Source organism: Myotis myotis, unplaced genomic scaffold, assembly GCF_014108235.1.
Source record: "Myotis myotis isolate mMyoMyo1 unplaced genomic scaffold, mMyoMyo1.p scaffold_m19_p_2, whole genome shotgun sequence".
Lineage (NCBI taxonomy): Eukaryota > Metazoa > Chordata > Mammalia > Chiroptera > Vespertilionidae > Myotis > Myotis myotis.
Window position 1 is genome coordinate 1827275 of NW_023416324.1, and position 22706 is coordinate 1849980.

Sequence of the window (22706 nt, forward strand, 5' to 3'; positions counted from 1 at the left end):
TAAGGAATGACACCAATTCATGTCCTAAAAAATATTTAATGATACAAAAAGGATATAAGTGAAAAGAGCTGGACAGAAAACCACACACAGAGCAGGACACCAATGTTGTAAAAAAAACAAACACAATTTAGAAAATGTCAGACGAGGCAGCAGCATGGCACCAACAGCGATTCTCCGTGCAGTGGACTGGATCACGTTCTAAATGTGTGACCTGTCCATCCAAGTTCAAAAACACTAAACAGAGGTTCAGGAAAAACTCCCCGGGGGTCCTTCACAGGAGCTCTAGCGGGACATGCGGCCGGAAGAACGGTTTTAAGGTGAACCTGCTGGAGGGGGGCCAGGCAAGAGGTTCTGATTCCAACACTGAGCTTCTGCTTCGTTCTGGGGTGACTGTGAACAATCCGATCTTGGTTCCTGCCTTCCAGACGGACGCATGCAGTCCCTGCTCGCCTGAGGGCCCAGCCTCCGCACTGCGCGGGCAGGGACCCCAGGGAAGAGCTTCTGTCCCATCTTAAAGGGGAATAGGCTCCAGTGAATGTCTCCCCACAACCTCATGGAGCCAGTGGTCCAGCCAGGATTTGAACTCAGAGCTCTAACATCACAGCCTGCTGTCTGACCCGCGACACTGCCACATCCAAAGCTAATAAGGCCTCTACCGACCCATTTTTAAAAACTCAGAACTTGGCATAAAGGAGCCCTGGACCCATATCGCCCCGCCCCACACCGTAGGGCAGACAGCTGCGTTTCCGGCAGGTGATTCCACCTGTCAAAGGACCCAGTGGAGGCAGGGCCTCCACTCCACCTGGGGCCTCCCCACCCCTCTGTCCTCCCCCAGGAGCCACTTCCATCCAGAGTCCTATCTCTCGGAAATCCTACTCCAAGGCACCTGGAGGGCGAGTCACTGTCCCTCCCCCTCTCTAATCTCGTTTCTGGGCTGGGGCCTGGGCGTACACTGACTCCTACCCCCAGGACTAACAGGGTCAGGAGGGAACACTGAGCTGTCTGTGTTTATAAAATAAAGTGAACCCTGGAATAAGCAGGTACTACTTTGGAAATCACACACCGACGATTAAGAATAACTCAATGCAGACTCATTCCTACACACCCTGACCACAGCCGACTAGAAATAACAAGCCCACACCACCGACACTGGTAGGCAAATGGACATCCACAGCCGCCTGGCCAGAGCCAGGGACCTAGAGGGTCCGGCCCTCTGACCATGGCTGACAACTCCCTCTAGTGGCCCCGTCTGCTTTCTTTACCGAGGGGACTGAAAAAGGACCGCGTCCTTAAATGCCAGCAAGAGGGGCAGCTGAAGGCAGGCCTGGAGCAATGAAAAGGCAAATGCGACCTGCTGCTAGCGACCTAGTGACTGTCATCAAGATGCAGGGGTTGGGGAAGGAGGCAAGAAATTGACGGTAGTGGATTGTCTCACAACTATTTGCCAAGTCAAAATAGAAAAATGTGTACATGGTAAACTTAAATATAAATAAGAGGCAATGAAGAAGTGAGACCTTAAGTGGTCTCCAGAATCCTAAAATTCACCCGGGAGGGACAAGGCTCCTGTGAGAATTTGCACGCCTGAGGGTCTCTGAGATGCTTAAAGACAACGATAATCAGCGATTTAAATGAATACAGATGGTAAAACCGGAGAATCCTAGGGACCGCCTTCAACACGATCTGCAGGAAGCGGACGTTCACAGTAAGTCTGAAATGCTGCCTCAGTACAGAATCCCGCTCTCCTCAGCACAGAAATGGTGCTCCAGACGGCTCCTCTCTGCCCCCAAAACAACCCACCTCAGGGTAAGGACTCGTGAGCACCAGGGAGACGAAGACAGACTTCCACCTGGGAGGATGGCACCATCACCAGCTCCCGCACTCAGGAGGGGGTGCTCAACAGCCCAGAACTGTCCGCATGTTCAAGTTCAGGTCGAGCTGCCAACGGCAGGAATGGGCCACTGAGAGCTGCCCTCCCAGGCCTCTCCCAGACCTCTGCCCAGGCTGTCAGTCTCAAAGGAGAAGTCAATCAGGGCAAATCTCTAACGAGGCCCCGAGAGGGTTCCTGGATTTGAGAGCAAGAGAAGGCTTCTCAAGTCCAAACCTCCATCTGTTAAGCCTTGATTACATTTAAAGATGAAGCATGATCTTTTAATACTTGTCCCACAGGAATGGAAGAGGTGGATAGGATCACGTGATCAGGGGATGGGACCAACCCACCAGCGGGTCCCCCACCCTGGCCGGCCACCACAAGTGGGCGAGGGCCGAGGTGCATCCCCACATCCTGTTATGCTGGGATCCCGCTGGCCAGCCTGCCGTCCTCCTTGGTACATCTTTTGGGCCCTTGTCTCCCTATTTTTACCCAGGTTCCAACCAGATGCTTGAACTTTGTTCTGTTTCAATGGCGTGTCACCTTTTCCCTGCTGCTTTCTCCCTGTAGGAAATGAAACATCGTGGATGATGAACCACACAGCAGAGCAGGGCGAAATGAGGTCGCGGAGCTTTAAGAAGGGACTTAAGGGGACTATGACTTCCACGAGCTGTGGAGGAAACGCTGCTCGCCAGGGCGCAGTCGCAGCGCAGAGCCCATCGGTCCGCTGACGTCAGGCCGGAGACAGTCAGGCTTCCTCCCTCGTTAGCAACGTCAGTGTGCCTTTCGATAGAACCTAGCTTTTGGATGTTGTCTCTTTCTATATGTTTCCTCAGCTTCTCTTGCTCCAATTTTCCCCGTTGCTCCAGGAAGTTTAATATTATAATCTGTGGTGACGTAAGGAATCATCCCCTCGAACCCATGCTGAAAGGAAACAGAAAACATGCAAACTCCCAATCCGCCCAGTCTTCCTCCCGCAGAAGACAGCGTGGAGTCTGAGTGAGCCCCGCCCCTCCCGAGCCCCACCCCCTCGTAAGCTCTCCCCAAAGGCCCGGAAGCACTGGCGCAGGGCCCCTAACCACAGCCTCCAGTCTGTCTGTCTGTCTAGTCAACTCCACAAGCACATCCAACAGGAGTGGTAAGTGCGGGCGTTTCCATCTCCAACAAGCAGGTAAGAAGGGGAGGAACAGGCCACCCACAGGCCCGGCAGCTGGGCTTGGGGGCCGCACGGATGCTCTCGCCACCATGACCTTCCCAGGGCTGCACCTGAAGATGGCCTCAGCCTCAGGGAAGGGAATGGCTCTCCCACGGGCTCCCGTGGCGCTGGTGGCTCATGGCCTTGCCTGTCCCCTGGCTTCCTTCAGCCCCTACAACCAAGTGTCGGTCTCCCCAACAATAGACTGCCCACGACTCTAGCCCAGCTTCAGGTTCTCTCTCTATCACAGACACAGCCAGCTCCCTCCCAGGAGCCACGCTCACCTGGCTCTTGAGGACGCACTGTGGAATGGAAATGGCTCCGACCAGCAGACAATTCACATTTCTTAGCTCTTCCGGGGGCATAGGCGTGAGGATGTGGTAAAGCCGCTTCTCCATGTCGATCCCCCGACAGATCCCTGGAAGACCCAGAGCACACGCAGATCACCCTCCGCCAGGCGCCAGGCCTCCCACCATTCCCACTGCAGAGCAGCTTCTAAAACAGAGTTTCAACTTCAACTGGGTTTTGCTTTGAAATATGATGTGGCGGGAGACGGAGTGTGGGAATGCCGGAAGCCATGGGAGCTTCTCCCTGCTCGGCTGTGAGGCACCGAGTGGTCCTCATGCCGAAGTTCTAGCCTGCACCTGTGCCTGCGCCAGCGCGCCCGGGGACAGTCTAGTGGGGCGAAGGTGACCCAGCCTTTCCCTTCACCAGTCCTTCTCTGTGGTCTGCACAGAGCGACCCATCTCTACGAAGATGCTTTAAGAAATACAGTGTTGTATCCATCAGAAATGTGTAATTGCTAATGACTTCGCTAATTTTGGGTCAAACTTCCAGAAACATCCACTGATGTTTATTGACCTCGTGAGCCAAGAGACAAACACCTGCAGGGGGCTCCCGGAGGAGACGGGCCCAGAGCTGCGGGAGCTGCAAGGCCCAGCCAGGCCCGGCCCTGTGCTATGGACACGGCAGGATGTCAGGACGTGACCGCGTCGCTTGCGCTCAGGTCACTCCCGAGAGGGGGGAGTCCAGTGAGGACGCTCACACGGGCACGGGAGGACATGACCTGGAGGAGCCTGACTCACTTCAGGAACAGAAGCCGCCTGACCTGCGAGAGGGTGGAGAACGAGGCAAGGAGGACCCAGGGGTTAGGCCCAAACACCAGCGTGAATCTTTGAAGGACCATTGAAGGACCTACGGGGACAGGAGGTGGTATAGGGTGGTATGGGGGGTCCGGGGAGAACATCAGGCTTGTGGACCCATCAGGACCTCAGTTTTGGACCCAAGTCCTGGACGCCGTGAGATATCCAAGCAGAGAGTGCACGGGTAACACGGGCTTGGAACCCTATGGGAAGTCAGCATGAAGAGGGACTGAGAGCCCCAGCAGTGGGCGAGCAGCCTCGAGAAAACACGTCAGGTGAGAAGGCATCCCCAGGCCTCGGGGATCCGGGACTTAGAGGGGCCAGCGGAGAAGCAGAGGAAGAACTGCTTCTTGCCTGCCCGAGGCCCGAGGCCCACGGTGTGTGGAGACAGAACAGCTCTTTGACCATTGAGCCGAGACAGCCCCGAGGTCAGACCGGCCATTACAGCTGCAGAAGTGGGTCAAGCTCCGTAGGTTTATAGACACGTTCACCCTCACTCACCAAAGCCCAAACAATCGCAGATTGGAGTCTGCGTAAGCAGGACGGGCCCCTCTGTATATCCTCCAACATCATCCAGGATCTTGCAAAGGCCGACCCAGCTGGCGTTCACAGCATACAGGATGTGGGTAGGGGCGACATCAGAGTGAATGACCCGGAGGGCGACAGCATGGAAAGGGACCTGGAAAACAAACGGGCACCTCCCTCTGTTAATTCTTTTTTTCTTTATTAAATTTTTTGGTGACATTGGTTAAGAAACTTAATAGGTTTCAAGTGCACACTTCCACGATAATCTGTATATTGCGTTACGTGTTCACCACCCAGACTCCAATCTTCTTTCGTCACTACACGTACGACCTCCTTTACCCTTTACTACCCCCACCTCCCTCTATTAATTCTGAGAAATTAGTTTTAGTTTGTGTCAGCTGACTAGGCAGCTTTCTAAAGTTATGTCTGCCAAACTCCCGCTGAAAAGTATCTGAACAGCGAGGAGACACCAACCAGCGTTTGCTCAGTTTCACTGCTTTAATACAGAGCCCAAGAACTTGACACAAAGTCCTTGTGCACCACCCACACTTGCTAGAAATCTAAACGAATGCCTGGAACTCTCTTGTCTAAAGAGACACACAGACACAAGTCTGTAGAGGTCCTACAGGGGTTACAGTTGCGGGAGACTGTGAAGACCCCATCACGGAGGTACTAATGTAAGAAAGCCAAAATCCACTCAGTGAGAAAAGGCCGCCATTCATTCCCTGATGCAACATATTGAATTAAGAAAAATGCATCATACTCCTGGAGCACGAGATAAATAACTACCTTTAATGTAACTTTCTGGGTAATTTCAAATTCTTAAAGCAGAAAAGTACTTTGTTACATAGATTATTTAAATTTCAAAACAAATGTGAAATTTAAAAAAGGCAATTTAAATTACTGGCAGGTAAGTTCCAACTTCAGTTATACAGCTTCCCTACGTGAGCAAAACTCCAGCGAACAAACCGCCTCCGACGCTCAGGTGGGGACGACGGGAGGCCGAGAGGGGCATCCCTGCCGTGCGGGTCCGTGCGGGTCCGCCGCGCCTGCCTGCGAGGCCTCAGCCCTGGCCCCTCCACTCGACTGTGCCCAGGTCGCTAAGCTGGAAACGAGCAACGAGCATCGCCCTCCCAGTGCCATGCAGTCACCAGGCCATTCCTGGTAATGAGCTTAGCACAGTGGCCGGCACACAGCAAGGGCTCAACACTGGACAGGGCATACAGCGGAGGGTGAACGCTCTGGCCTCTGGAGTCAGGCTGCATGGCCTGCAGGCCAGCCCAAACCTTAACTGTGCCCCTCTGGGTCAGCTGACTCAATGTCCCGGCCTCAGTCCTATCATCTGTAAAATGGGGATCATAACAGAGTCACTGTGAGTAAAGGAGGAAACACAGGCTTAGAACACAGCAGAGTAAGCACTTAGGAAATGCTTCCTGTCACTATTTTATTCTCCCATCACCCAGAATTCTAGTATTAAGGTGGTTTCTTCCCCAAATAATTCTGGATCCCAAGATGCACATGCTCCAGTGCTAGAATCTACTGCTGACAATAACGTGCAAGACTTTAAGAGTCCCCCCTGGGGGCCAGGCACCACTGTGCACTCCCGTGGACTCCACACAACCGTCCCACCAGGTCTACCAACGACAAACCAAGTCACACAGCTCGGATGTGGGAGCGCTGGAACCAGACTGCCTGGGGTCAATCCAGGGCCACCTCTGGAGTCAGGCAGGACATTCCCACTGGCCCGGAACCAGAGCTGTGCCCTGGACAGCACAGCCTGATGCCAGCTCTGCCACTGCTGCTGGGTTCCTCAAACGGGAGTCACTGATCCCACCCCGTGGGCTGTTCTGAGGGTTACGAGAGGAGTTCTAAAGTGGAGAGAAGAGCGTCACACACAGAAACCACGGTGTTTGCTGGCAGGCAGCTGGTCCCCACACCAGCTCAGCGTGTACCTGATAGGGGGTCAGGCTGTGCAGGGGACGAAGCGGTTTCGGCGCGGGGGCCTGCAGCTGGCCAAGGTAACCCAACATGGCCAAGTCCCGAAGAACTCTGTTATGCGAATCCCTGAAAAGCAAACCAGGAGGAGATGAGGAGCCCCCCTGACAGGCCCCCCACCTGTCATTACATAGATCCATCTGCACCCTGGAACCCGCACACCCTGCCTTTCTCTAAGCCCGCGGGACACGGAGCAGGAAGCCTGTCCTGCTAGCAGGAGCCCACTCTGGACAGTCCCACAGGAAAACGACTGACTGCTCTCTCCCCCGACCCCCTCCCCACCTGCGCTGGAGACTGAAAGTGTTACAGGACTTACTGCTCTGAGGAATTGAGGGCAGAAGGCATGTTAAAAGGAAGAAAACGGAATTCTCCAGCCACGGCGGTTTACTTACCGATTCCTTGGAGTTTTTCTAAACGCAAAGTCCAACTGGACGCACATCAGCTTATGCCCAGAAAATGCCACCGGACTCTCCTTTTCTTCGTCACCGAATTCCAAACTGTCTGCAAATTCTGGCAGGTAGAAGCCTCGGTCTCTGACCTTGGCCTTGCTCTTGGTGTACAAGCCATCCATGTCGTCGACGTAGGTGGGGGTGAACTGCGGCATGGTTCTGCTCCGGCTGGAACTGATCTGAATCACGTGGCTGGGGGACAGCAAGCGGATCAGATCCACGAGAAGCAAGAGGCCCTGATCTGCGGGAAGAAGAGGACGTCAGCGTCAGTGCCCCAGAACAACGCCGTGTCGTTTTGAGACAGTGCTCGGCCGGACCATCTCCCCAAAACTGGGCTCCAGCTGCAGGTCTGAGCCGGGAGCTCACTCCCACTAGTCCTCCCGGTCCCACGGCCTTGTGGCCTTACCTGTCACCCAGCCCATTGTGTTGATGATGAGAGGGGACTCTCTCTTGTAGGAGCTGAACACATACTTGATGATCTCAATGTAATTCTCATAGTTGTTTTTACAAGTAGATTTCCCAAAATATACCATTTTCTGTGGTGTCCTCTGGTGGGTGTAAGGCGGTCCTAAGAAGATAGGTAACAGTAATGAATCCATGCCCAGGCCAGTGTTCCTCATGGGTTAGAATGTCGGCCCAAGCACCAACGGGTCTCGGGTTCTATTCCTAGTCAAGGGCACATACCTGGGTTACAGGTTCTAACCCCAGAATGGTCAGGGTGTGAGCGGAAGGCAACCAATCGATGTGTCTCTCTCACATAGATGTCTCTCTCTTTCCCCCTCCCTCCCACTTTTTCTAAAACTTCAGTTAAAAAAATAACAAAAACAAACAAAAAGAGCAATGTGGGATTCTGGTTTGGATTTTGAATCAGAAAAAGATTAGTGGGTAACTTGTTAATTTTGAATAAAATCTATAGGTTAATTAATAGCATTGTATCAATGTTAATTTCCTGGTTTAGATCGTTGTATAGGGTTCAATAAGATGTTAATATTAAAGGAAACTGTGTTTCTAACTTACATATAATAAAATGGACAGCAGGTCCATTTACTAAAATGGACCCCACAAAGTGTCCGTTTATTTTCTGATTTTTGGAGGCTGGACAGTTATGGGAAGACCATGAGTTTGGAGGGGTAAGCTCGCATTTATGTTTTATACTGTCATATTCTTTGACTTTCTGGTTAAGTATCATTCCTCTCACATCTTATTAACACCAGAACGTTTAAGAACCTACAATACGTACCTAGAAGCGGTTCTGTGATATTAAGTAGAGAAATACAGCCCGGAGGAGTAAATTCTGTCTGTCCCAGGTCACATTCCAAATAGTCAACGCAGGAAATACTAAAAATTCAAAAGGAAATCTTAACTAGCTTTACTCTGTGGAAAGGATAAATCAGATCTTAAGGATTTTATGTGCTATAATAGAGGCCCAGCTCACAAAATCGTGCGTGGGTAGGGCCCCTGGGCCTAGCCTGCAATCAGGGCCATCTTCTGCCCACTCGCCAGTCCCCAGTCCCGCCCTGCTGCCGACATCCACCTCGGTTCCCCATTCGCCATCTGGCGATTAGAGCCTACAGGCCAGGGGAGGGACCAAGAAGTCTGCCTTCCGCCCGCTTGCCAGTCCCCAGTCCTGCCCCGCCATCACCCATCCCAGTTCCCCGTTGGCCATCCAGCGATCAGAGCCTACAGGCTGGGGGGAGGGACCGAGAGGTGGTCAATGCACCTCATGGCAACTGGTTGATTGGTCATTGGCCTTTTGTTATATAGGATGGTTGTGATCCACCCCAGGCAGGCTTTTGGGTGGACTGCTTGATCCATATACAACAATGCCTAAAGATGACATGTGATGGGTCACAGTGTCCGTTCGTAATATGGTACAGCGTCATCTTTCCTAAAACGTTACCTGTAAAAGGCAATGGAGTTGACCTACTCTGAATCTCGATGTGGACAAATACGGATGCTGAGACCAAGCGACCCTCCCCGAAGCGCACTGACAGGCAGGTCAGCACCCAGAGCCATCGCTTAGCCGAGCTGCTGGGCACAGAGTTGTAAATACTCTCTTCTGAGAAGTCAAGAGGCATCCCCGTCCAGTTTCCTAAATCCAAACTCCTACTTCCGGCCCCAAATCGAGCAACCTGTCAAAACAAGAACACTCTTACCTGTTCAACAGCTGGTTAATCAGGTACCTATTAAATGTTGACTTTCCGACGTCCTGAAAGCCACAGACCAGGATGATGGGGCAGCCGTCTACTTCCTCTGGAGGCGAGACAAACATGCCCTAGAGTTAGCCTTCTCCCTAGGGCTCTACTCACGGGAACTGGGGCTCTGGCGGGAGCACTCAAGCTTATCAACGTCTCGCTCACCACAGGCGACGCTGACCAGCTCCTCCAGGGCCGACAGGAAACTCTCACTGAGCTGAAGGCCGTTTTTCTTCTTCTCTTTTTTAATGCCCACAGACCTCAAGGCGAAATACTCCGCGTTAATCTGGAAAGTTGTCCTCTGAAATGAACAACATCAACTTTTAGAAAAGGTGGAAACGAATGCGCCTTTCCCCTCAGTTCTAAATTAATAAGCCTCACGCAACTGTGAGCTAAAGATAAATGTGATCCCTCCCTTCTCCCAACCCCAACCCTTGTCACTCTCCTCCTAGGGCACCAGCGCGTTCCCACAGCTTCCGCTCACTTCCCAGCCGACATGGCCCCGAGGACACGCCGAGAGAATGAACACGCGTGAGTGATTGCCAGAAGGAAAAGGGAACTGGAGGCCGAAGGCCAAGAGCAGGCTGGGTATTTGAACGAAGTCAAGGCAATCCTCCAAACAGCCAACAGACAGAACATACGCAGACAGAGCAGAAAGGACGTGGAAGGCAGGCCCACGAAGCCCGAGGGCGTCCTAGGAGTACCAGGAAACCGCGGGAGAGCCACCCGAGGAACGGGAGCCACTCCCGCGGAGGCAGCTGGAGCTGGGATGGAACACACCCTGCGTGGAAGAGGATCACGGAAGAGACCCGCCCAGGATCACAAGGAAAAGAGGTCATAAAAGGAATGAGAGCCGCCTGGCAATCAGGCCTGCTGTCAGCAGCTCTGCATCCTAGAAAACAAGCGAGCAGGCCTTCAGTTTTGACACCAATGACCACACTGTCTCGGTCTCATGGAGCCCAGTTCTTGGGAGGGTCTTGGGCTCAGACCTGGAACCTTCCCGTTTCTATCGACTCCCTCGGTGCTGTTTTCCCACCGTGAGGCCTTTGGATCCCCTTCTGCTCAAAGCTCCAAATTCACATTTCCAACCTCTTTTCTGAATTCCAGACTCGCCATCTAACAGGCACCGCGAAGCCCACACATCTACACCCGCTCCTGTAGTCACCCCCGTCTTAATAGAAACGCCAAGCACCCAGGCATTGAGCCCCAAAGGCCTGGTGAGTCCTTGTTCTTCCTCATATCTCACCATCCAGTCTGTCCAACAATCTTATGGGTTAGATTCCATTTACTGACTCATGGGAGGCAATTAAAGTAAAAACTGGGCTTCAGGAAATTAGTAACAGGGCCAGCAAAACAGACAGGTGAGAAGAGAGAGCTGGGAGAAAGTATAAGTACATCGAAATTACTCATTCACAGTTCAGAGAACACTTATACTGTCTCCTGCTAATAAGTCAAGATACAAGATAACCCTTTTTTAAAAAATGCCAAAAAGCACTTAACCGACTATAATATAAAATGATGGCTTTTGCTGGGGAATGAAACGAAGGGGGGCCTTTTCAGGATATACCTTTCGACAGTTACTATTCTTACTGAGCACACGTATCACAACCTGTAGGACATATAGCACAAGGCAGGCTGGCCTCGAGGGCAGCACCCTACACAGGCATGTGACAGGACTGTTTCGGTGAAAGTAATTTGCAAAACTCAGAATGAAAACTTGGTTTTACCTCTTGTTCGAAAATGTAAGATAAGCCTGGATGGCTGGTTATGAAGTTCACGGTGGCGTTTTTCAGGTTTTCTAGCATCACAATGGAACACAGGGGAGAAAAGTTCTTCATCAACCAACATCTGTCATCTGTAAAGAGAAAATGAAGCTACCTTACGAACAGTGACTCCATGAAACTCTATGCCCTTCAGGACTACCATTTCCTCGGCTGAACTGTGAACTTTTTGAGATGGACGTTATGTTTGAGAGCCTTTTTTCAGGAGGCCGTACTGCACAACAGGAACACCCCCGGGCTGAGAAGTCAATCCAGGTTTGGCACCTGCTAGCTGTGTGCCTTGGGCAGCTTTTCTCCTCTCCAAAATGGTGACAACAATATGGTGACCAGTCACTCTCAGGACTTTTGCGAGGGCTTATTTTCATTATCCTCATCTGAGGATACATTTAATTAACTAATTCTTTATTTTTATTAATCCTCACCTGAGGATATTCTTTCCATTGATTTTTAGAGAGAGAGAGAGAAGCAAAAGAGGGAGAGAGAAGAGGAAGGGGGAGGGGGTGGAGAGACATGGATGTGAGAGACACATCAATTGGTTGCCTCCCAGACCTGCCTGGGGATCAAGCCTGCAACAGTGGTATGTGCCCTTGACCAGAATCGAGCCAGAGACTCTTCAGTTGGGGTGGGGTGTGCTGCTCTAACCACTGAGAAAACCAGCTAGGGGGGCTGCTAGGCTGTTTAGAAAGAGAGAGGGAGGGGGAAGGAGAAGGAGAGGGAGTGGAGGAGGGAGGGGGGGAAGTAGAGGTAGAGAGAGAGAAACAAACATCGATAGTAAGTGCCCTGACCAGGAATGGAACCCCCCCCCCCCCCATCCTTTGTTATAAAGCAGTGATGGCGAACCTTTTGAGCTCGGCGTGTCAGCATTTTGAAAAACCATAACTTAACTCCAGTGCCGTGTCACATATAGAAATTTTTTGATATTTGCAACCACAGTAAAACAGACATATTTTTGATATTTATTTTATATATTTAAATGCCATTTAACAAAGAAAAATCAACCAAAAAAATGAGTTCGCGTGTGACCTCTGACACGCGTGTCATAGGTTCGCCATCACTGGTATAAAGGATGATGGTGCAACAAACTGAGCCACCTGGCCAGGGCTGTGAGGGTTTAAGTCAATGGTTCTCAACCTTGGCTGCACATTAGAATCACCTGGGAATCTTTTTAAAATCCTGATTTCTGGGCCTCATCCTCCAGAAATTGTTTCTTTGTTACTAATGTTGTGGCCCCACCTGATAAAAAAGAAACAGAATTTCCGGAGGATGAGGCCCAGAAATCAGGATTTTAAAAAGATTCCCAGGTGATTCTAATGTGCAGCCAAGGTTGAGAACCACTGTAGTAGATGATCCATTTCTTCTCATTACCCCGGTTAAGATGAGCTCTGAGCAAAGTCCGGGCTTCTCTTTTCATCTCCTTCTTGCTTTTCTCAGGCATCGAGTAATGAACAGCACTGAGAGCCAGGCAAGAGTGGGTGTAGGTAGAGAAGACCTCTTGGGAAGGCTGGCCTTGGCTAATGGTGAAACCAAGCACCTGCACCTGGCCATAAAGGCAAGTCACGCGACAGGTCCCGCTAAAAGGAAAAACCTAGCAGGGAAAGAAAAAAAGAAAAGAACATTGTGGATTCGGTTACTAATGCCTGAATTTTCCAAAATCTTCATTGCTAGTCACATATCAAAAGGTGGCAGATTTCTAAATAACAGAATACATTGCAGTGGGTGACTTTCAGGTACTTAATGCTTTTTGATCGCAGATGACCTCCCATGCAGCTACAGACAGGAACACACGGAAAACAAGGGGGTCCCACGAACCCAGCTCTGCTGTCCTCCCGACCAGAGTCCAAGTGAAGAGCAGGGACCCTGCAATCAGGCTGCGGGGGTCGGATCCGACTACCGGGCTCCTTTGGGTAAGTGACCTAAGCTAACCCTGTTTCTTCCTGTCAACATCCATCGCCACCGCGGCAACGACTCCAGGTGGCTGGGAGCGTTCCATGGGTTCCTACAACCAAGACACTCAGAACACGCAGAGCCTGGCGTTACTAGGCACCCAGTAAATGCGACCGATTACCAAAACCGTCGCCATTCAAGTCCCTTTAATCACCCAAAGACCTACATCACCCAAAGCGGAGTCCTTCTCACCCTCTGCCCAGCACCACCGCCGGGAGGGCTCTCTCGACTCCCACAGAGGGGCACGGTCTACCCCGCCTGCCACCCTCGGGGCTGCGTCTCCGACCCCCCAGCCCGCCGGGCTCTCTGGGCGCTCGACGCACCTGTTCCCGCGGCAGCAGCAGCAACGCGCGGCCCGGGCCAGCCGGCCGCAGCGGCGGGATGGGGAGTCTCGCGGGGCAACTCGGGGCGGTGTCCTCGTTCTCGTCCGAGGTCGGGCTGGAGGCCCGGCTGGGGGTCGGGCTGGGGAGCGGTCTAGGGACCCGGCTGGGCACCGCGGTCTTGGGCCCCGGGGCAGCCGCCGAGCGCGACGCCAACCAGCTGCCCTCCCGCCAGTCCGCGCCGGCCGCCTGGGCTTCCAGCAGCCGCCGCCGCAGGCGCCTCCGGCCGCACCAGCGCAGGAGCCGGAGCCGGCGGCGGGGCCGGCGGCTGAGGGTGAGCTGGGGCCGGGCCTTGCGGGATCGCGCCCACGTGGAGCGGAGGGGCCCCCGCTTCGGCAGCTGCAAGGTGTCCGCCATGCTGGTCGCCGGCGCCGGCGGCGCGAGAATCTCGCGAGATCTCATCGCTCCGCCCCGCGGCCCGGGGAGCGTCGGAAAGAAGCGGCCTGGGAGCAGCGGGCGCCCTCTGCCGGCGGCCCTGAGCCTCCGCCGCCACCTCAAAGGCTCCTGCCGGCCGGCGGGGTGTCGGCGGGCGGCGCCTGGGCTGCCAGTAAAGAGGTGACCTGTGCCCTGGCCCGGTGGCTAGGCTGGTTGGATTGGCGTCCTGTGCACCAAGAGCTGGCGGGTTCCAACCCTGGTCTGGGTGCTTATGGGAGGCAGAAATCATTAAATATATCCTCGGGTGAGGATTTAAAAAAACACACACGTGCGTCTTGGTTGCGCTTCCAGTCTGGGCGAGCGTGGGGCGCTACCTCTTCAGGCCTGAAAGCGCAGCGGCGGGCAAACCGCAGCCGGAACCTCAGGACTCGGCCAGAACCGGAGGAAAACCCCGCGCCCTGCTTGACGTTGCTAGGCAGCTCTGGGAGGCGGCCGGTGACGGAAGTCCAGGGCCTGGCCCCGCCCCATTGCCCTTTCTCATCTCATTGGTCGTCTTCTTCGTGGCCCCGCCCCCAAATGTAGCGCTAAAACCCTGCGCCTCTCAGGTGTTCCACCCCGGCGGGCGCGGCATGACGTCACGTCCGGCGGCGGCGACGGCGGCGTCTCCGCTCCGTGCTGTCGGCCGGGTGCTTACGCCCCGGGCAGTTGGCGGGTGGGGCTGTGGAGTGGACGCGTCTGGAATCTGTGGGGCCGGCGCAGGGAGGACCGGCCCGGGTGAGAAGGGCGGAGCGCGAGCGAGAGAGGGAAGGGCTGCGGCCGCCTTATGTCCGGCCGCTCGGGAGCCCTGGGAGCGGCGTGGGCTTCGCTCACCTGTCGGCAGCCGCCGCCCTCCCCTGCCGCGGGTCCTCTCGCTGTGCAAGGCCGATCAGTTCGTGCTGATCCGCTGCTCCTTCCCCCAAACTTGAATCCCTTCCATCAGCGCCCCTTGACGAGCCTGCCCTGGGTCCCACCAAGCCATTCCTCGTCCCCCCACCGAGTCCCCTTGCGCTCCCGCCACCCACTCTCTGGCCAATCCTACGATGGGCTGCTCACCTGACCCCCGCCCCCGGGGAAGCTTTCAGTCTGCTCCTGTCTCTGCATGCACACTCTAGTCTCGATCTGAGCTCTCGTACTACTAAATGTGACGCTGAGTCGAAGCCCCCACCTCTCCCACTTGGCAAATCTAAGGGCTTTCTCTTTTACCCCTGGGTCCTGCTGGCCAGGATGTCACTTCTGCCTTCCTCCCCTCCAGACAGATCATGGATGGTTCCTTCATCCAGCACAGCGTGAGGGTCCTGCAGGAGCTCAACAAGCAGCGGGAGAAGGGCCAGTACTGCGACGCCACCCTGGCCGTGGGGGGCCTGGTGTTCAAGGCCCACTGGAGCGTCCTCGCCTGCTGCAGCCACTTCTTTGAGAGCCTCTATGGGGTTGGCTCCGGGGGCAGCGTGGTCCTCCCTGCGGGCTTCGCTGAGATTTTTGGCCTCTTGTTGGACTTCTTCTATACTGGCCACCTCGCCCTCACGTCAGGGAACCGCGATCAGGTGCTCCTGGCCGCCAGGGAGCTGTGTGTGCCAGAGGCGGTGGAACTGTGCCAGAGCTTCAAGCCCAAAACCTCGGCGGGACAGGCACCAAATGTCCAGAGTGGGCTCGCCAAACCCGCCCCCCAGGATATGAGCAGCCACCCCGAGGAGCTAGCAGGCGTGGAGGAAGAGGAAGAGTCCGGGGCTGTGGGTCAAGTCCCCAGGGATCAGGAGCCTGGTGGCAGCACCAGCCCGCCGAGGCCCCAGCTCGGTCTGCCTGCTCCGATTGAGAGCCCGTCCCTGCGTGGGACACTCAAGCAGGCCCTGAAGCTTGGTCCCCCAGAGGACAAGGAGCCTGAGGATTGCAAAGTGCCCCCAAGGCCCTTTGAGGCTCAAGGTGCCCAGCTGCAGGGCAGGAGTAATGAGGTACTGGGCGCAGGGTGCTGGGACTGGGGAAGTGGGTGTCGGGGGAAGAGATTGACGCTTTTCTGGCATAAGCTGGACCCCAGGGTAGAATCTCTGTTACGTGGGTTTAAAACAGGCTTTTGCCACACACAGGAAGCTGGCCTTGCCCTGCGCCTCGGCTGTCCGCGGCTGCCAGCTTCTTGGCGTGGAGTGGGCGGCGTCGGGGTTGCAGGTGTTTCCCCAGGATAGTGGAATCCAGCCACTTGCAGTTCCCACAATAGAGCCCCTGCCTCGAGTGCGAGATCCTGATGTGCCCCCCCCCTCCACCCCGGGGGCCCTGACGGGAACAGGCACAGGCATGGGGGCTGGTCTGGGGATGTGCCCGGGTGGGCCTTGGGATGGACCTGGATGGGGCTGGCTGCAGCCACCCAGGGGCCCTGCTGCTTAACGGGGTGACGTGCCGCCTCCTGCCTCTTCTCTAGTGGGAAGTGGTGGTTCAAGTTGAGGATGACGGGGATGGCGACTGTGTTTCTGAGATGGAGACTGTGCTGACCAGGAGGAAATCGAACGTCCTCAGAAAACCCTGTCCTGCCGAGCCAGCCCTGAGCGCAGGCGCCCTGGCAGCCAAGCCCCCCGAGAAGAGAAAAGGTAGAGCAGTGCCGGTTGAATGCCCCACGTGTCATAAAAAGTTCCTCAGCAAATACTACCTGAAAGTCCACAACAGGTAAACACTGTTCTTCTGTTTGCTTCTCCTGTCTGCCATTCCCAGGTTGGGGGAGGGGGCCTGTGCTCCCCACTTTGGGTCACGTAGGGCCAGCGGCTCCGTCTCAGACCCGCATGATAAGGGAGCGAGAACCTAGCCTTGGGTGGGATCCCTTCCTCCCTCCTCCTGTGGGCCCTCTGGTTGGAGAGGGTTTGTGTAGCCTGTCAGCAGCTCCGCCCCCTGTGAACTTGACCTCCAGCTGGCTCTGCCAAGGGGTGAGGGAAGCCCCTGAGGCCACGATAGGTATTTCTGAAGCCTGGCCGCGTGGGCTTTGGGCCAAGATGGTAACTGGTAGGATTGGCGCTGCCTGGGGTTCTGGGGGATCTAGTCCTGGGGTGTCAGTGGAGCATAAGAGACCGTTTGGCTCAAGCTGTTGTAACGGAAAGTACAAGGGAGCAGTTAAATGCTGTCAGCCCCTCAGACGTGCCAGCCACATTCAGAGCTCAGCCCCCCGCGTTGGGCGGCACAGGCATGGAGCGTCCCATCGCTGCTGGGGCTTCTCTTGGAGGGCGCTGCTCCAGGCTCTCCAGGGTCCCGGGGACGGCGCCTAGGCGACCTGCCGTCCCCCCACCACTCCCTAGCCCAAGACATCACTGGTCCACCGTGCTGCAATTTCTGGCCAGATTGGGCCACACGGGTTTCCTCAGTGTGACACTCGGGAAGCACTGGCGACCGGCAGAGTTGGAGGAGGGAGGAGGAAGGGACCTGTTCACCCTCTGCTTTGGGGCAGCTGCTGCCAGCGCAGTCTTTGGGGAAGTCCAGTGTGGGAGACACCCTGGGTGACCGCATCTGCCTGGTCACTCCCCCGTGTGAGCACTGGCCCATCCCCCCGTGGCCACCTGAGGCCCTTGGGCTGGAACAGGACAGCCTGTGAGGTGGCAGAGGACGAGAGGAGCGGGCAGGTTGCAAGAGCTGCCGGTGCCTCTCACAGGCTCCGAGGTGAGCAGTTGCCTGCCAGTAGCGGACGAGCCCGTGCTGGGTGCTCGGATCCTTAGTGAACAAAACCAAGAGGCCTTGGGGACCCTGCCTTCCACTGGGGCAGCCCAGACTGCCGCCTGCCAGACGAGTCCCTTCACAAGCGGAGGTGGGAAGCGCCCCAGAGAGGAAGGGACAGCAGCGCCAGCCGGGGAGCTCAGGACGGGTCAGTGGTAGTTGGGAAGGAAGATTTAAGCAGCTCCTAGCAGGTGAGGACGCTCACCGAGTGGAAGCTGGGGAGAGCGTTCAGGCTGAGAGAGGAGCCAGAGCAGGGCCATGGGCTGGCGTGGCCAGTGGGTTGGTGGACACTATGGCAGAGAGACCTGGGGAGTGAGGCCAGCAAGGTAGGGGGCGTGGCAGCTGTACCCCCAGGTCCCCTTTTCCACCTTTTCTCAGGTGGAAATAAGAGGCCTGAGATCTGCCTGCTTACGGTTCCTATGATGGCTGACGTGTAAAGCTGCCAGGAGGCTGGTGTGGGCCCAGCAGGAGGCTCAGGCCAGGCCCAGGGCCCGGTGTGGCCCCTCGGGGGTGGCCGGAGGGGAGGCGCCAGTGGTCAGCTATGGCCACAGTTTTGAAGGTGCAGCCCATGGAAGCTCCGGGCAGATTGAGTGGTTTCCCCAGGGGTTATTTCTGCCTCAGAGAGATCGGGGCGGCCCCTGGGCCGGAGCTGGGAGGGAGGAAGGGTTCCCTCTCCACCTGCAGGTTCACCAGCCGCGTGGGGAGCCGCAGGGGCCCTGGGTGAGGGTGAGGCGGGAAGTCGCTCAGCCCACACCCGTGGCTTCTGGCAGGAAACACACTGGGGAGAAGCCCTTCGAGTGCCCCAAGTGCGGGAAGTGCTACTTCCGGAAGGAAAACCTCCTGGAGCACGAGGCCCGGAACTGTATGAACCGCTCCGAGCAGGTGCGTGGCCGGCCCAGGTGCTTGTGGCGGGCACGTGCCTCCGTCCTGCCCCCGGGAGGGCCGCAGACTTACATGGGACGGTCAGCGCGAGAGCTGCATGGTTCTTGGATGCCGTCAAGTTGGCTGCCTGGTATTACAGGTGTGGACACAGGTCCCAAGAGTGGAAGGGACAGCCCAGGAGGCATTTGGGGTTTGCCTGCCGGGCCCCTGGGCTTTGGAGAGGGGGTACCTTGGTGGGGGGCTGCCTGCTGGGAAAGGCCACCTGGCCACTCCCTTCACCCCCTGGCGGGCCATGTGGCGGGGCAGCCACATCCTGCCCTTGTCTTCCTAGAGGCCTGTTGCCAGGCCAGGGCTGCAGGGAAGGCCGCTGCCCCTGCCCCCAGCCTGCCCGGCCTGAGCGGGGCCTGGTGCGGAGGGTTTGAACCGTCAGGGTCAGGGCAGGCAGATTACGTGTTGCCCTCTCCCACCCTAGCGGCCCCCTCCTCGGGCAGACTCCTCCCAGCAGCGAGTGGAAGCCCGGGCAGAGGCCCCGCTGATGCCGGCCCCGCTTGCCCCTCACACTGCCAGGTCTTCACGTGCTCTGTGTGTCAGGAGACCTTCCGCCGGAGGATGGAGCTGCGGGTGCACATGGTGTCCCACACGGGGGAGATGCCCTACAAGGTCAGGCTCGGCCTGTCCCCAGGGCCCTGGGCCAAGGGGCAGCCCCAGGATCCCTCCCCCTGGGTGCCTCCGCCTTGCAGCTTCAAGAAGCCCCGCCTTCCCTGCCCATCCAGTGCCCCACACCTTCAGGCTGGGCCACTGGTCCTTTTTGGGCCCTTGTTTCTTTCCGTAGAGGGCAGGCTCAGCATCCCTGCGGGTAGGGCATGGGGCGCCTTCCCAGCGTGTGCGTCACCCAGGTCAAGGGGCCTTCCAGTGTCTCCGGCTGGGCCCTGCCCTCTGTCCCCCCCAGCCCAGCGGTGGCCGGGCTATGGTGCCGGCTGCCTCAGGTGCCTGCGGCCTTGTCTTCCAGTGCTCCTCCTGCTCCCAGCAGTTCATGCAGAAGAAGGACTTGCAGAGCCACATGATCAAGCTGCACGGGGCTCCCAAGCCCCACGCTGTGAGTGTGTGGCGGTGCCGAGGGCTGGCCAGCACGCTCAGACGCTGGGACTGTAGCTGCTCCAGGGGTGGCTGTGCGGTTTCTGCCATGCAGGGTGTCCGGGGGGGTGCGGGCTCCTGGGCAGCCCCGCCCGGCCCTTACCCTGCTCCCTCTGTCTGGTCCCTTCTGCCCCAGTGTCCCACCTGTGCCAAGTGCTTCCTGTCCCGGACAGAACTGCAGCTGCACGAGGCTTTCAAGCACCGCGGAGAGAAGCTGTTTGTGTGTGAGGAGTGTGGGCATCGGGCCTCGAGCCGGAACGGCCTGCAGATGCACACCAAGGCCAAGCACAGGTTGGGGTTGGCCCGTCTTCCCCCAGGGCCTGGCCCTGCGCCGGCTCCAGGCCAGCAAGTGGCCCGGCAGGCAGAGTGTGCTGACACACGGGTCAGAGCACCCGCCCCGAGTGTGTGCCTGCAGGGGCAGCAGAGGGCTGAGCAAGTTTGCCAGGCAGCTGCGGGGAGGGGAGTCCAGGCTAAGACAAGGCTCGGTGCCTGCCTGGGCAGGAGTTGGTGTCCCCTTGCTGGCACTGCCCAGGCCCTCCTTCCCCAGACCGCCCATAGAAGCCTTGGCCCCTCCAGAGTGGCTTAGGCGGCTGGCTCAGGCCTCGCTGTTTCCTTGGCTCGGGCCTGGGGGGCTCTCGGCTGCAATGGAGTGAAGGGGGCCCCTTCCCTCGGTGATGGCCTGTGTCCCCCACCCGGACAGGAACGAGAGGCCCTACGTCTGTGAGTTCTGCAGCCACGCCTTCACCCAGAAGGCCAATCTCAACACACACCTGCGCACACACACGGGCGAGAAGCCCTTCCAGTGTCACCTCTGTGGCAAGACCTTCCGCACCCAAGGTGAGGCCGGCCTGCCCTCCCTGTCCCGGGCCGGGGCCCCGCGCCTGACCCTCGTCTCGCCCCACAGCCAGCCTGGACAAGCACAACCGCACCCACACTGGCGAGCGGCCCTTCAGCTGTGAGTTCTGCGAGCAGCGCTTCACCGAGAAGGGGCCCCTGCTGAGGCACGTGGCCAGCCGCCACCAGGAGGGCCGCCCCCACTTCTGCCAGATCTGTGGCAAGACCTTCAAAGGTGCCTCACCCCCCCCCTTCCCTGCAAGCCCAGGCGGAGGGGAGGGCCCGGCATCTGCATTGCTTGCCCCCCGGAGCCGGGGGTCTCCACTGGGAGAGGCCGGGGCGGCCGTGGCTGTCACACGCTCCTCCTCGACAGGGACCTTCTGGCCGGCGGGTCTCCCAGTCCCCATGGAAGGTCTGGGGGCTGCTATCCAGCAGTGCTAACGGAGCAGGGCTCTCTTATTTAATCCTCGCCTCAAGCGGAGGGGGTGGCAGCTCCCGGGTCCTGTGCAGTAGTGACCTCGGGAGGCACTATAGGTGGCAGGGCTCCAAGCAGCGGTTGGAAACCCAGAGGACTCCCAGCTCAGGGCAGGACCCCGTCACTTCCCCGTTTCCCGCCCTGCTAATGCCTCTCCTGCGGGCCCCTTCCCTCGTTAGCCGTGGAGCAGCTGCGTGTGCACGTCCGGAGGCACAAGGGCGTGAGGAAGTTCGAGTGCACCAAGTGTGGCTACAAGTTCACCCGGCAGGTAGGCCAGGGGTCACCTCCTCCTCCCCACCTCGGGCCTCCCAGCCCAGCCCTGAGCCCCCCAACTCCTAGGCCCACCTGCGGAGGCACATGGAGATCCACGACCGCGTGAAGAACTACAACCCGCGGCAGCGAAAGCTCCGGAACCTGGTCATCGAGGACGAGAAGATGGTGGTGGTAGCGCTCCAGCCGCCCGCCGAGATGGAGGTGGGCTCGGCCGAGGTCATCGTGGAGTCCCTGGCCCAGGGCGGCCTGGCCTCCCAGCTCCCTGCCCAGAGACTGTGCGCGGAGGAGAGCTTCCCGGGCGTCATGGAGCCCTCGCTGCTCATCACAGCTGCCATTCCCGAGGACTGTGACTCGTAGCCTCCACCACAGCCCCGTGCCCCGCCCCCAATAAACCACATGGCTTCACACTCGCTCGCTCGTTTCAGCCCGTCCAGCAGCCTGTCCCCAGGTGCCGCCAGGCTGCGCTTTCCCAGCCCCTAGAGGACCCTCTGCACCTGAGCCCAGCCCTTCCCACCTGGTCAGACCTCAGCAGAGGACACCCTGGTGGGGAATTTTGGGGCCAAGCCTGTGGCCCAGGACGCAGTCACCCGTCTCCCATCCCTCGTTCAGCTGGTTGTAGCATGGGAGCAGATCCCACAGGAACATGCTTCCCTGAGCCCTGGGGTCAGCCAGCCCCCCCGCCCCCCCGCCTCACGGGTTCAAGATTCCTGCCCAGGGAGAGTGCAGCTGAGCATAATGGGCCTGAAGAGGCCGGCTCGTGGCTAAGCAAGCTCTGGACCCTGCTGGCCACACACCACTGAGAGGAAAGGGCCCGAGGTGGGTTAGGTTGTCCAGGAGGCCTGGGCGCAGACAAGGCCAGCCGAGAGTGTGAGATCCCCTGCTCCTGTTAGCACTGCCCTGGGGCAAGTTACTTACAGCTTCATTCCGTCTTTTATGGAATTACTAACAGTACACGCTTCATAGATGGGATTAAGGGAGCGAGCCCCCGTTTTGCTATCACTGCTAGATAGCAACCCCCCAGACCTTCCCTGGGCTGGGGCTGCTCTCAGGACAGCTCACTCTGAGCCTGGCAGCTGGCGGCCACCAGCAAGAGCTCTGACAGGCCAAACCTGCAGCCTCTAGTCCCAGCCCTGGAAGTCAAGTGTCGCCTCCACCTCCCTCCAGCTGCCCCTAGGGGGGTGTTTGGGAGGTGGTAGCGATGGTCGTGACCCTGTGAGCCTGAGTCACGCCAGAAGACCCTTCCTGGAGGGTTCCTGAAACGGCCCCGCAGCATGCTAAGTCCCGGGGTTTGAGGAACCCACCTCACCATCTTTCACTCCTTGACCACTGGGGAGCTCAGGCAATGAGTTCAAGTGCAATGACTGACACCAGATTATGAGCTGCCTCACAGCTGTACAGCAGGAGTGTTAAAAAGGCAAACTATGGCCTCAAAACGCCCCTTCCCGGCGCAGGCACCGGCCTTTTCCTTGGGTTCAGAAGGGCCTGCGTTTCAGCAGAGCTGAGTGCTTCTGGGCCCAGGAATCAGTCCTTCCTGGGCACC

The 22706-nt window shown here is 57.3% G+C and overlaps 2 protein-coding genes across 4 annotated transcripts; one reads left to right on the top strand and one right to left on the bottom strand.

The window, feature by feature from the left end:
* Window positions 1–16: 16 nt before the first annotated feature.
* Window positions 17–14507, bottom strand: NOL9 (nucleolar protein 9). Of its 3 annotated transcripts, none has more exons than XM_036348229.1 (12): window positions 13417–14507; window positions 12515–12734; window positions 11096–11223; window positions 9534–9669; window positions 9330–9426; window positions 8414–8511; window positions 7580–7741; window positions 7117–7414; window positions 6682–6793; window positions 4706–4883; window positions 3347–3480; window positions 17–2791 (listed from the first exon to the last, which is right to left on the bottom strand). In XM_036348229.1, the coding sequence occupies exons 1-12, from the start codon at window positions 13873–13875 to the stop codon at window positions 2642–2644; spliced, it is 2172 nt and encodes a 723-aa protein (XP_036204122.1). In that variant the 5' UTR covers window positions 13876–14507; the 3' UTR covers window positions 17–2641. The 3 variants fall into 3 exon arrangements, 1 of the variants encoding a protein (XP_036204122.1); XR_004973909.1 differs by having other exon boundaries at window positions 2655–2791; window positions 3347–3557; XR_004973910.1 differs by lacking the exons at window positions 17–2791; window positions 3347–3480 and adding an exon at window positions 6379–6597 and having other exon boundaries at window positions 4749–4883.
* ZBTB48 (zinc finger and BTB domain containing 48) lies at window positions 14496–21576 on the top strand. Its single transcript, XM_036348230.1, has 11 exons — window positions 14496–14622; window positions 15140–15833; window positions 16295–16536; window positions 18339–18450; window positions 19018–19110; window positions 19460–19546; window positions 19721–19875; window positions 20285–20421; window positions 20489–20653; window positions 21073–21161; window positions 21233–21576. Exons 2-11 carry the CDS (start codon window positions 15147–15149, stop codon window positions 21521–21523), a joined length of 2058 nt encoding a protein of 685 aa, XP_036204123.1. The 5' UTR covers window positions 14496–14622; window positions 15140–15146; the 3' UTR covers window positions 21524–21576.
* The last annotated feature ends 1130 nt before the right edge of the window (window positions 21577–22706 follow it).

Excerpts from the sequence above, each read along its gene's own strand:
- NOL9 (XM_036348229.1), bottom strand. The coding sequence starts at position 13,875 with ATGAGATCTCGCGAGATTCTCGCGCCGCCGGCGCCGGCGACCAGCATG. Across the intron at positions 9,670-11,095 it reads CTTACATTTTCGAACAAGAG|AGGACAACTTTCCAGATTAA; the intron begins GTAAAACCAAGT and ends TGTTCATTTCAG. Across the intron at positions 3,481-4,705 it reads CTGCGATTGTTTGGGCTTTG|GGATCTGTCGGGGGATCGAC; the intron begins GTGAGTGAGGGT and ends TGGGTCTTCCAG.
- ZBTB48 (XM_036348230.1), top strand. The coding sequence starts at position 15,147 with ATGGATGGTTCCTTCATCCAGCACAGCGTGAGGGTCCTGCAGGAGCTC. Across the intron at positions 19,111-19,459 it reads CGGGGGAGATGCCCTACAAG|TGCTCCTCCTGCTCCCAGCA; the intron begins GTCAGGCTCGGC and ends CTTGTCTTCCAG. Across the intron at positions 19,876-20,284 it reads CACACCAAGGCCAAGCACAG|GAACGAGAGGCCCTACGTCT; the intron begins GTTGGGGTTGGC and ends CCACCCGGACAG.